The 14,030-nt window shown below is 44.4% G+C and overlaps 1 protein-coding gene across 1 annotated transcript in view; it reads right to left on the minus strand.

Moving 5' to 3' along the window:
* LOC6598194 (netrin-A) overlaps nt 1–14,030 on the minus strand; it is a 45,233-nt gene that overhangs the window by 12,394 nt on the left and 18,809 nt on the right. Inside the window, exon 2 of the mRNA XM_026990440.1 lies at nt 4,343–4,531. Coding sequence (XP_026846241.1) covers nt 4,343–4,531 — 189 coding nt within the window. The remainder of the gene's footprint in view (nt 1–4,342; nt 4,532–14,030) is intronic.

A 14,030-nucleotide genomic window follows, 5' to 3' on the forward strand; every position in this document is an offset into this window, starting at 1 on the left:
TTAAAGATACTATATCTGCTCCTTTCTAGGGCATTTCCAGTTCGTCGGAGCACCCGAAAGTTCTGTTGATTTTCTATCAATTTTTGTTTTTGGTTTTGGGTTTATTGTTTTGCTGTTTTGCTTTTGTCATAGAAAATGTTTGGATATTTCCGTGGCACAGGGCACATGAGCTTTTATTGCTTTGGCAGCACAAAATTTGTCACGCCGCTTAGACCTCCCTCTCCCCTTTCTTGATGGGGGGGGGAGCCCCACCCATCCCCGCCCCCTGCGTGAACAGCGTTACAGGCAGATGTAATAGATTTTTCCAGCTTAGTTTTTAAAACCACCTTGGCTTAGTGCCTCTCCTGTCCTGTCCTGTCCTGTGCTGTCCTGCCCTGCCCTGTCCTGTCTCTCCCCCTTGTGTGGTGTGGTGTGGTGTGGGAGTATGATAAATGCATTTCGTTTTGGTATTTTCCGTAAATTTCAATTAAGTTGCGGGGAGCAACAACCCTCGTGGGTGGATAGCCTTTAACCTTTAACCGATTTGTTACAGTTGCATAGGCGCTCACTTTTATGAAATTCTAATGAAGTCTGACGGGGGGATTCCATTCCTCCCCCAAATGTTCATGGATGATGTCCATGGATGTTCATAGATGTCCTTTGCCCCGGCTGCGTTTCATGAACTTTTTCGGGCAATAAAGAAACTTTTTTGTTTGTCTTTTAATTGCCGTTGCCTGCTGTGACCCCTATACGTATGTATGTATATGCCATATATTGTATATCCTGCTGCATATCCTGGCGCACATTTGGCCATGTTATTGCTGTAACATTTCGCACGTGACTTTCTGATTTTATGGCTTTTAATTTCACGTATTTAGTTACGGATAATGTTAATTGTATTCGAAGTCACGCCGAACACAACGCCCTGCCCACCCCCATCCCCACATTCGCGTGAGTCCCAGAGTCTTTTGTTGTGCCCGGAATGTCCCTGGCAGTGGGGGAGGCTTTCAATTGTATTCGACTACAATGGCATGGATATATGTGTTATATGATATGATAATGGTGGGATGGCCCGCGGTTAATCTATAAGAATTCGATTGGCAATTAGGGATTTATGATGTGTGAGTGCCCGAAGGCAGCAGATTCTCTGCAAAAAGAAATTTGCCACAATGTATCCTTTAGTTTACTTATTACCCAAGTCCCATGGTTGGAGTTCCTTCTTTGGGGCTTATTCGTTCCAAAGAGCAATATCCTTGCTTGTAGGGCAAACAATATTCGATTGACAGATGCCTTTGTTGCCATTTGTGACATGCAAATTTAATGATGTCAACGATGATGGCAATAAGGCAATAAGGCAGGAGGGTATGCCTTCTCGGGGCCCTAGCCGGGGGGCCAGACTTTAATTATCAAAAGAGCTGCTGCTGCAACAACTGCAACAAATTGAGAGCCAACAGCAACAACCATGACAGGCAGGCAGCAGACGGCAGGCGGCAGGCAAATGAATAATGATTCGTTTACTGGCAGGATTCCCACTCATTGGGCAAATAATAATATGTAATTTTCCGGTCATTGAAACATTTTGCACAAATAAGGAAATTGACTGGGGCCCCTAGACGAAATGACTTTGACAGCACATGTCCACGTGTCCACGTGTCCCAGTGTGTACGTGAGTGTGTCTGTGTCTGTATCTAGGGGCGTGTGTGTGCTCAATGTGTGTGTAATGGTCTGTCCCATCCCCTTCCCATCGCCCCACCCCCATCTCCCCGCGTCTGTCTGTGCGACGATGAGTTATGGCTTTGCCAAAGCTTGACTCGATCCGACTCTTTCCCCCCACCCTCCCACCAAGTAAGTAATTTGAATATTTAAATTAAATCAACTCGAAAATCATCATCAGCACTCAGACAAATATAGTTTTGCGGAAGTGCTGCCACCCCCCTGCCAGAGAGCACCTCTCTGGGGCCTAATCTTTTCCATTTTAGCCCGCAATCGAAATGACTTCAAGGCGTTAATTATAATGCGAGACATGCCGCCAGAATGGGATGGGAATGGTACGATGATGAGTGCGTGTGTATGCAATATAATTTTGATAGGTAAAAGTTACGAGCTCTCAAGGTGATTCGCTTGGCGGAGGCAGTAAACTTCTACTTCGTATGTGACATCAAGAAACAACTCGAGAGAAGCACACACATTAAAAAGAGATTGACTCTGACAGTGTGCTCCCGTATATAAGAATGATTTGTCCAAAGTCCAAAGGACAAACCTTTAAAAAAGGAGCAGATCAAAGTGGGATCAAAGATTCCTTGAACAAAGTTTGCCCACGAAAACATTCTAGAACATAAATCTTTCAAAACAGATGTCCATTGGACGTCAAGATCAGGCACATCGATAAGCTTTAAATATCCAAATATTCCACCCATAGATGACGTGAATGATCTTGAAAATGTACAAAGACAAATTGCATAAGAAAACATTTGCTTGATTTACTTTCTTCTTTTTTTTTTGTGACAAAAAGCCATTAGTGATGTGAATTTATTTTTGCAGATATTTAATGAAATATATGCATACTTGAGATGTGGAATGAAATAAATCATTGAAAGCATTCACGACGTCAAAGTCCTGTCCTCTGACAGATTCTGCATCAGCTGGAAGACATGGCTGTGGCTCCTGCCTTACTTGCCAAAAGACTTTCCACAACAATTTCGGTTGACTAATTGAAAGTTCAGACAGTCAGGGGCGGGGACTGGAGGGGACTGGAGGGGAGATGGGGACTGCAACATTTGGCAAATGGCAAAACATGACGTAAAACATTTTGACAACAAGAGAAAGAGAAGGAGAAGCCGAAACCGAAACCGAAACCAAAGCAACCAAAAACAATGGAACGGAGGCAACTGTATGGCGAGAATGTAAAAATGTTTCTTAACAAATTGCACGCTTCTCAAAATTAAAATGAATAAATTTTTTATTACCCGCTCGCAGAAGGTACCAACAAAAAAAAAAGGGCAGGAGGGAGAGACGACGACGATGAAGGCGATTAAATTTAAAAATTGTCACAGCGGCGCCTTTTGTCTCTGATCTGAATCGGACTCCGAATCCGAATCCGGATCCGGTGTGTGGGCGATTGCTGATGCTGGCGGTGCACTTATTTACGATGTGGTTCGGCTCTGACTTTGGCGGATAATTAATTTAAAATCGATAAGAATTTGATTTGGATTTAACGGCTATGCGGATGAGAATTATGATGCTTAGTCAGCCACCCCCAAAGCGGTTCGACAAAATTTCTGACATCCCCATGACAAACGACGTCCAGAGACTCCCAACTCCCAATTCCCGACACCCTTCCCACTCCCCACGCTTTTCGTACTCTTCAATTTCAGTTTTGCCTCTGAAGCTTTTATGGTTTTTTGTTTTTTGTTTACGATTCCTCGATTTTGCAATTAGCTATATATTTTTCGAATGCGAAGTCCCAGCGGGTTCTAGAAGGAAACCTATAAATAGCGAAGCGGTCTCGGTGCTTTGTGGCCCACCTGATTTGTTTGATTGTTTGCCAATGAAAAATGATTGCAGGCTCATAAATTCGTGTTCTGTGGGTGCCTTCCGCTGGTGAGGGTTCTACGCAAGAGTCTGTAGCCATGGACATCATATGGGGGGTGTTTGAAGCCCCCAAATCTGTTGGATTGCGGAAGGTAGTACGGGTGTTTATTCCTGAAGGAATAGCAATACTTTTGAAAATTCTCAAGATATGGTACTCAAAGTTTAAGGATAGACTTATCTGGCATAACCATTCGAAAGACCAAGTACTCTGTGTATTCCTTACAGCTGGTATGATATATTCAAAACTTTTACAGCACAAATTTGTATAACCTCTATGTACTTATGTATCCATTTTCATAGTAATCGGACTACGTGTTTTCTTTTTGTTAACCTCCGCACGTATACATCGCTTGAGGTATTTTCTATTTTTGTATATTCCTTGTACAGGGTATCCCCATAGCCCTGATAGCCTTAGCAACTTCTGTTCATGTTCTTCTGCCACCCCGTGGCTGTGTTTCATTTTGCGTTGTTTTTCGATTGAAACGCGTGAATTTATCGTGCTCATAAATTACGATACCCACAAAACACACTCCCCACACACACACACACACACACAGACACACACACGCACACTCGAAGGTCGCCTGGGGACGGCAAAGGGTTGGCCCCCCTCTGGCCAGCTTTGACTTTGTTTTCCGGTAGCTAATTATTGTAAATTGTGCATTAATCTCGGGACAGAGGAATGCCAGAGATTTGGCAATCAGTTCTTGGGGGAATTACGAAAAGATTCTGCTGTGTTTCACTACAAGCACAAATATGAGGCAACACTTACCTTTGCACACCTTGCGGTGATGGAGCGGCTTGGTGGGGTCCCTGTAATAGCCCTCTTTGCACAGGTGGCAATTCCGTCCCATGGTCGAGTGCCGACAGTTCTGGCAGACGCCACCGGAGACGCCCTGGGAGGCGCGAAAGATTTCCATATTGAAGCGGCACTGTCGCGCATGGTTGTTGCAGTTGCACACTGGAAAAAAAGGGAAAGGAAAAGGGAAACTTCAGTGAACGATACATCAGGGGGAGATATGCCGAGCCGTTAACTGTCTATTTTCAATGTCTTTATCACTGGCCATCCGTCGGCCAATGCGATAAATGGAAATAAATGGCACGCAAAACGGGGGAGTGAATGATTGGAGATGGGTCTCAGAATGGGACTGGGAACTGGGGACTGGGGCCTGGGGATTTGGGGACTGGTCGATGGTGGCATCATTTGTCTAGCGGGACATTGGCTTAAGTTGGATAATTTATGCGACGATTTGTTTTGAATTACTTACTTAGGAATCAGCGACTGGAACTCAAGGCGGGGCCCTGTACCCTGTTTTGATAAGGGGTATGACCGGCTGCTACGAAAGGGGATGTGTATGGGTTCACTACTTTAAAGTTTACTTCTAAATGGGAATGCCTTTTAGTTCTACTTCAACTTTTTCTCATTCCTTATTCACTTTCCTTGCTTTCTCTGTTGGCCTTCGACGCTTCTTTCTCTTGGTTCTTTCGCAGTCGATGTATCTTCGAGTAGAACCTCTAGGGTATTTCATTCCTTTACTGCTTTAGATACCCTTTCAAGGAATATGGCTTAGAGTAGATTACACTTTGATATGATACAAATCGTAGGCTACAAATCATAGTTTTAGGGCACTACCCAATAGATCTACTGCTACTTGAACTACTGTTCATTCCAGGGCATATCCCTGCCGGTCACTCGTTCGTTGTGGTATTGGGCCTTGCTTGTTCTTTGTTGCCTGCTGCTTGCTATGCTTTTGGCAAACAGTTTTGCTATTGACATTCGATGGCGACTGCTGCGGTTACTGCCGTTCGCTCGTGGCTCCTACACAGAAGATGGTAGACGGTAGATGGTTGTGGGGCTGCTGCCATGGCGTTTTACTGCTGAGTTGGCATCTTTCGATGGGGACAGAGACACAGCAGAGCTGTCAATGGCAAAGGCCACGATGACTGCTTGCTGCAGCTTGCGGCTAGACAAAAACTTGAACCAACGAACGTCTGTCTGTCCGTCTGACTGTCTGTCTGTCTACGTCTCCCTGCATTCGACAGTTGTGTCAACCGAACAGAACTCGGAGCTCAGTAGAATCCAATGCTGAGCACACATGTTATAATTATCTTTCACACATTGCTCCGGGGGCAATCGGCAGACAAAGCGACTCTCCACAGTCCCTTTTTGAAGGCCCTAACTGCTTGTCGCCGTCCTCCCTCTCCCATCACCCAGATGGCGCATGCCAGCCGCAGACAAAGTTATGTCAGCGCAAATATTTGAACAAAGTCAGGGACTGTCGCAGTCTCAGTCGCAGTCGCAGTTGCAATGCCGTTCGTCTCCACATTTTGTACATCGTAGAATCGTCAACAAAAGCTAAGCAAATATTTAGAAAAAGCAGAGCTCCGAAAGCACGGCGTGTGGCTAATTGCCAGCCCATCTTCCATTCAAAATCTTCCGAGTATCCATCCGAAAAGGGTACGGCTCTGGCTGTGGCTCTGACTCCCAGCTCGGTGTTAAAAATGCTAGATAATTAATTTTAATGACACACTTACGACCTGCGAATGCAACTTGATTTATGGGAGATTTTCGGTTGGTTCGGTTCGGTACGGGGTTTTGGGGCCATGTAAATTTCACTTCGACGATTACAAAATGCCCATCGAGAGCTCAATCAAATGCGACTTAAAGCGATGCATAAAACTGTTCATTAGCCGGACGGAACCCAAGCTGCCGCTGCCACTGCCGTTCGTTCCCGTGTGTTATCCGAGAAAGGTGAGTCCAGTAATTAAGTTCAAATTTGATAAAACACTCCCCACACACCACTCACACTCACACTCACACTCTCCACGAATACTCGTTCAACGAATGCCCCGACACTCAAACATCGATTTTTGGTATGGGAAAAGACAATGAAATCGTCTCAGTATCTTTGTCTCATGGCGCTGAATCTTTGGGGCAGGGAGAGGGAGAGTTTCCCATAAAAACGACATTTGTGGGGCCTCTGTTTAAATCTGTTGTGGTTCATTCGAAATCTTAAACAAAGAGTCAGCGGCCAGGGAAAGTTCCCCCCAAGCAGGAAATCGTGGTATCCTTGATAATGGCCAGCAGAGAGATAAAGATTCGATGATGGGAGATCTTCGATGATGGATCATACTTTCGGGGTAAATTAAAGGCAATTTAAAACTATTGAAAGTCTTTGTAGACTTTGTGGAATTCTGCTGAAAGGTTTTAGACCTTAGATAGGTCTTTAAATCAGATGGCAGTAAAAGGATCGAAAACTATCTAAAGAAAGTGACTACTAGAAGGAAAAAACTCCTTCAATCTAGAGTTCCCTTCCCATACATAGGGCTTTCTTTCATTGAGAATTACAACAATCTTCCATCAATTCGGTTTGCCTGAAGCTAAGAAGCCTCTTCTATCAAATACTCAATGATTTCTCCCTTTTCCATGGGTTTTCAGTGCAGATACCTACGAGTAGATCCCTTGGCCTGCTCTATGCGTATCTTACGAATACATATTCGTATGGCAGACGTATATTTCCGTCTGCTGTTGACACAGTGCAACTGTTGCAAGTTATGAATGGAAATGGAAACTCTTTGATATCTTTGCAACACACGAACACGCACACGAACACGCACAACGGAACGGAACGGAACGGATTTTTGTCGGTTTGGCATCTCTAATTAACTGCCACAAAGAGAGAACGAGAGAGAGAGAGTGAACATTTTTTGGGTGTTGATGGGGGGATTTGCCGCTTGGCCAGGAGCAGATTCGGCTAAGCTCCCAGCATCAGCATCAGCATTCGGCTTCGGCTTCAGCTTCAAAGGCAGGAGCTCCAGCAGCAGTCAGAGCCATTGATAAATTGTCGGAAAGCGTTCGTTCGCTTTGACCACGGCCAAAAAAATCCAACAAAAAAACCAAATCATACAGAAAAACACTAACCAAAAAAAAAAAAACCCGCACCAAAAGCCAATCCAACGTTACGCTTTTGACTTTGCTGTACGCCATTGATGTGTTGGGTGGGATATACCCTTCCTTAAAGAGGGTGCAATGAGCAGGCAGGGAAGCAGGGAAGGTCCTTGAATGTACGAGCTCCCTAGCTGCCACATGTCTCTAGAAATGATCTCGACCTATAATCTCTTAGGGTATTTCCGTAGTCGGCCTTCGAGACCCACTTCTCTTCCTTGTGTGTTTTTTTCACTGCTTTGTCGTGGGGTTGGGGGGGGGGGGGGGGGAGCTGTGTTTCGGCTTTTCCTTGTCCATGTCCTGCCAGAACGTTTTCAATTTTCCTCCTCTGCTCGCCGCCGCCGCCTGGTCGGTCGACATTTCATCGTTTTATGATTGATTGCGTTCGCCTCGCAGTGATTTTCAGTTACCCGAAAATTGTGAATTGAATTCGTGCTGTCCGTACGACTAGCTCTATACACGAGTGTATGGGCGAGGGAGGACTGGGGCTGTTGCTGTTGCATTTGTCGGTGGTGCGATTGCGGTTGCGGTGGGGCTGCCTGCTGCCTGCTGGCTGCTGCCTGTTGGCTGTTGGCTGGACTGGGCTCTTGCGTTTTTCCACTGCAATTTGACAATTTCATCGCAAAATTGTTTTGGTGTTTGTGGCAATGTTCTGGGGCTCTGGCATGTGTCGGCATCGTGCATCGTGTGTGTGACTCTGTGGCTCTGTGGCTCTGCGATTTATCAAAAGTGGTTGAAAGAATGTATCGCTGTTTACGCGCATTTCGTGGTAATTAATATTTCTGATTTCGTTCAGACGAGAACAAAGCCCAATCTCTGTTTCTGTTGGGGTAATGCAGCTGATTCACTCGAATCATTATGTCATCAATTTCTCTGTCTGATCTTTTGAGTGTTCCATTTGCTCGGAGCTGAGGAACCTGCCACACTCTTTGAACTATTGCTCTCCCAATCGGCTAGTATTTATAAACATTTTCATCGTAAATGCCCCACAAAAACACACTCGTAAACAGCAGCCAACTTTCATAAATTGTTCGCACTTTCTTCGCTGGAAGCGCTCACGATACCCAGAAATCCTCCTCCTCATCCTCATCCATCCACAGAGCGCACAGCCAAACGTTCAACAATCCCACATCTAACAACTAACATCCAAACAGGCATTAGATCAGCCCCTGGGCAGCACCTCTCCCCCCTCTTTGTCTGTCTCTCTGGCGTGTCTCGGGGTTCCGCCTGTATCTAATAAGCTCTTTCGGCCTGACGGAGCAATTAACTTGTAAAGTTTTGCACCCCGAAGCACATGGTGTCTGTCACCTACTCCGATGATGATGATAATAACATCATTTCGCCTCAACATGAAATCATTTCGAAAGAACGGGGGAACTCCGCTTTTTAATAGAGTGACAATTGTTTCGTTTTCAGAAATACAGCCATGGAGATTGTAAGAATGAATACTCGTACTATATTCTATGTATCATTAATGTTTCTTCTTAATCGCTTCAGTGAGACATTAGTTAAAGATCCCCAACTATATGAACTCGAGATCCAGAGGACATACAGCCATGAAAATTGGAGGAAAAACTTCTCATACCATCTTCTATAGATTTTTAGTGGTTTGTTGTATATATTTCACGAAAATATTGGTTACGGTCGACCAACTACATGATCTTGGGATCTAACAAAAATAGAGCTATGAAAGTTGGACTAACGTCTAGTCACACTATCTTCTATGTATCATTCGTGTTTCAGAGTAATCGCTGCACTGTAACAATTCCTACCCTACGCCCAACTATGTCATCTTCGGATCTAGAGGAAGTAGATCCAGTCAAATTAAAGGTAAGACTTGTCAAACCATCTTCAATGCATAGTCTTTCGACTATGTGATGACCAAAAAAAGAGACTTCTAAACTCTATGAGCAACCGCCGAATGTTTCATTTAAATAGAAACAGTAGAACACAAGTAATGGATTAAAGTATGGTGTGTTTAACAGCCCACGCGCCCCCCGTCTAATCCATTCCGTTCTGTTGCATGCCCCTTGCTTCCCGACGCAGACGGAGACCCACCCTCCGGGAGGTTTTTTTTCTATTTTTTGGGGAAAACTGAAAAACATTTTTCTTTTGGCGCTTCCTTTTGGACTGCAATTAAGGCGACTGCAACGCTGTTATTTTTCTTTTTGCGTGTCTCTGGCCGCGTGCCGCAGCTGCAACATTTTCCTTGTCAACGGGCGGCGGCAACAACAACGATTACAAATTGTTTGCTGCCAGCGCCACAATAAATAAATACAATAAAAAATAAAGCGAAGAAATACCGAAAAAACAGCACATCCGACAACAACAAAATGTCTGCTTAAAAATAAGTTTTTTTAGATCAGGGAGCAGGCGAGGAGGAGCACTCGAGGGGGCGGAGGAGCCAAAGAAGAGTCCAACTTGTTCTCTAATTAACGTAGAACCGAATTAACATATACAGTAGATATAGATGCATACTTGCAGAGATGCATGCATACATACTCGTCTCTATGTAGGATGCTTAGATGTTCTTCCATCGATATCCTGCCGCTAATAAAGAACCCATGTTCATGGCTTCACTTTGGCCCACACATACCGTCAGTCAGTCGATGGAGAAGAATTTATGTTTAGTTTTCTAGGAAAATGTTTCGTCTGTTTGTTATTTTATTTAAATCAAGGCACACAATTATTTCAATTCTCTTTTTCTCCTCCTTTTTAAATATTCGAATACCGAATACTGAATACCGCATACCAATTCCGATTTCAGTTCTTCGCTTTTCGTTTCTTTTTCCCAAATTAGTGCGGAGGACCCCGAAGAAAAACAATAAACAAATTTTCAAAATGTTTGTGTGCTCAGCCTTCGATCTGATGTTGGTTCAGCGGATAGGAGGCCCTGCCCTGAGAGGGTGCGTTGAATAAACGACTCGTTAAGACACATAAATAAAACGCACCAAAAGTTTCCTAATTAAGTCGCTTGGAAAACACACACACACACACACACACAAACCGAGAGAGAAAAGTGGTCCCGAAATGAAAACATACCGAAAAAGAGTCTGATGGGAAAATGCAATAGGGCAACAGATTTATGAACACTCTTAGGATGGTCTTTACAGAACCAATAAGCTTGGATCTTTATGGTGTCATACTTTTGGCTAATGTTTAGTGAGAGTATCTGAAGAATATCTGAGGGAGATATAGGTTCTATATAGGTTTAGCTATTCTTAAAATACCATTAATAAATGACCATTGTGGCTCGTTTCTAGTTCAATCACAGATGTATCTTGTATCTAAGCTCCGTTCTAAGCTGTGTGGTAACTCCTTCTATCTATAGCAATACCCCCTACCCCCTACCTACTGCCTACTGCTTCTCTATCCTTTGCAGAGCCCATCAATTAGTTGATGTTACTTCACCTTGTGGAAAACAAAGAAATCTCAATTGAGTGTGTGGCCGCCTGGTGTTGAAAATATCGCCCGTGTGCATGTGCATGCGCTCGAGTGTATCTTGTGGGTGCTGTGTGTGTGTGTGTGTGTGTGTGTGTGTGGGTGTGGTGTATCTGTAAGATAAACAATCGAGCAGCTAGATCAACAACGCTTGCAGGTGATGTGAAAGGTCGCTGCTGCGGTAGCCGCCCGCCCGCTGATCGACCAACAACAACTCAAGTGTTCGTCCGACCCTCGGGGCAACCTCGGGTCTGTGGATAGGTTTTTGATCTTTGTTATACCCTTTTTGGCAATGGCCATTGTGATTTTGTAGAGAAGTTGGCTATTTATAAGAGAAGGGTGCAGGATATTTCTTAAGTTTCGAGCTAAAAAATGTGCATCTATGGAATATCTGATCAGTATATCATTATAGAGCAGGCATAGGCATGAGTGGATCAACAGATACTTCAAAATCATGTTCAAGTGTATCAAAAGATTCGGCGTACCAAGGCTAGACTTTTCCTCTTGTTTTGATTGGGATTTCGGATGTATTTTCGATGATTATTTTTTTTGTTTTTGGGGGTAAGATCATTCGCTTGCGCTTAGAGCGGAGTCAGAGTCAGAGTCGGACCTGGAGTTGGATGTGGATGTGGATGTGGATGTGTGTGGCAGCTGTGTATGTGGTACCTCTGATACCGCTGCTGGATCGTGGTGTTGAAATGTCAGCCCAGCACTTGCCGCACATGGCCTCCCTCCCGACTGCGGCAATATGTTTTGTTTAACATTTTTCTGTCTTTTTTTTTGCCCCTGTTGCAGTTGTACTTGCATTTGTTGCGTTGTTCTGTTGTCTGTTTTCTGTTTCATTTGCATTTTGTTTGTTTACTCGTATCGTATCTTTCGAGTGGGCTCTGCGCTTGTGTGGTGGACTCTGTGCCCAAGGGGCCACGCCTTAATTACCATCCGCCAAGGGGCTAATTCATATAAATGATTTTTAAATGCGCGAAAATATGCAGCTACTGATTTGTCCATTTGTCCCGCTCCCTCAATAGAGTTGCAGATTGCATTTAATTAAGCAGAAAGACAACTTCTTCTTCTCTTCGTGTTTTCCCTTTGCTCCGACGCGTGTGAATGTCAATTAAAAATCGTATCGCAATCGCAGTGTATCCCAAAGATTGTCTATCTTTTTATGGGTGAACAGATTCCCTAGAATCGAATGCCAGAGCCCGGGACTGGGATCGGGGATCGGGGATCGGGACCGGGACCGGGACCTGAAATGCGATGCGATGCGGCCGAAAGGTCAAAGATGCTGCTGGCTGCCACTGCCACAGCGGCACAAACATAAATCAGACGCGCCTCCGAGGGGCAGACAGAGAGGGGACTTCATTCCGATTCAAACTCTGGCGGCATTTTCAATGTCACATGCAGTTATTTGCAGATCTTCCAGCTATTCTTTTTTTATACGTTTTTTCCTCCTCTCGCTCTTTGCTTCTCTTTCTTTCTTCCCTCTGATTGTTGCAACTTGTTGCAGGTCGCAGGGAGCTCGTGTAACTCAAAAGAGGGTCCCAAGAGACCAGGAGATGCCCTCACCGGGGGCAATGGTTGTTGCGACTAAGGATCGTAGACCATAGATCGTTATGGGATCGCAAATATGCTTAAAGATGGCCTAAGGTTGAGGATAATATAATTATAATTCAATTTCATAGTTGATTAGGTTTTCCATTGAGTATTTGTAGGTACGTTTTCTATCCTAACTCGACTTCTGTTGGAGGTATTACATTTGAAACTTGATAAATAAGGGATCAATGTTATACAAATATATAGCTAAAAATGATAGCAACCATAAAAGAAAGTGTAGTGCCAAATATTCAAATATCCATAAAATATTATAGACCGGAATCTCTCCTTTCGTTCAACTATTTTCCAAGAACTTCTCCCATGACCACATCTTTTCGATTTTTTTTTGGTTGGGCTGACAAAAGACTAATTATGTTTTGTGTAATGCCAAAGATCATCTTCGAAGATCCCAGAGAAAAACCTGCAACCTGTGAAAGTCAACTGTCATTCCCTGCGGCCTTCGGGGGAGTCACTTATTGTGCAACATTTTGTAAGAGTATTTCCGCAGAATACCATTTCACAATTCACTTTTTAAGTAGTTTCTTTTCGTTGCGTTGCGTTGCGTTTCGTTTTTTATTGTAGTTTTTGGCAATTCGTCATGGTCAGGGCCTCCGGGGAATCGGGCGATCGGGGGGATCGGCTCGGATCGGTGTACGTGTAAAATCTCCAGCTGGGAAGTACAGAAATTCAAATCCTTTTGTACTTTTAGAGCCTTCTTCCTCTCCCTCCTGTCCGTTGCCCGTTGCCCGTTTCCCGTTGCCCTTTGCCCGTTTTGTTGCCATTTATGGCACTTAAGCAAATTAATAAGAGATGCCACCAGAGGCCCGACAGCCGGACAATGAAAACTGAATATATGACAATGCTTTACGGGGGTGGGGGGTATGGGAAACGGCACCCGATATTGGTCATGATGAGATAAACTATCCCAGAATGGGCGTGTCTCCTCCTCGTTCCACAGTCAGTTCGCCTCAGTTTCGTTTTCATGGGTTTTAATCTCTCTTTTCTCATTTTCTGTATTTTCTGTGAGTTTTTGCTACATTTCAGCATAAAGATCTGAGAGGGAATCCGGTTCTGGATGGTGAGGGTCCGTGCATTGTGCACTTATTGTCTCTGTTTCGGGGTTTGAGGCTTCGATTTGGTCAATTGTTCAATGAGTTTTCCAAGCGGCAGCTGCTCAGGCCCTGCCCTGCTCTGTCCTGCCTCTGCCTCTGCCTTTGGCTCTGGCTCTGTGGCTCTCTGGCCATGTTTCACATTTTTGCCCATTCAATGGAAAGGAAGGAAAATGCATGCAAAACTATGTATGAGAACGGCCCTGTGCCACATATACACATGCAGTCGTATCCCTCGTGCAGCCTCCTCTGTGCATTTATTAACATTTGTTCCAGGCAAAGAGAGACGGAACAAGGGACCTGGTCCCTGGATGTCCCTCGTAGTCCCTGGACAGACGGTTCTGCCCATGCATTCAAATTCACATTCACAT

This window comes from Drosophila persimilis, unplaced genomic scaffold (assembly GCF_003286085.1).
Source record: "Drosophila persimilis strain 14011-0111.01,24,50 unplaced genomic scaffold, DperRS2 tig00000579-arrow-pilon, whole genome shotgun sequence".
In the NCBI taxonomy this organism is placed as follows: Eukaryota; Metazoa; Arthropoda; class Insecta; order Diptera; family Drosophilidae; genus Drosophila; species Drosophila persimilis.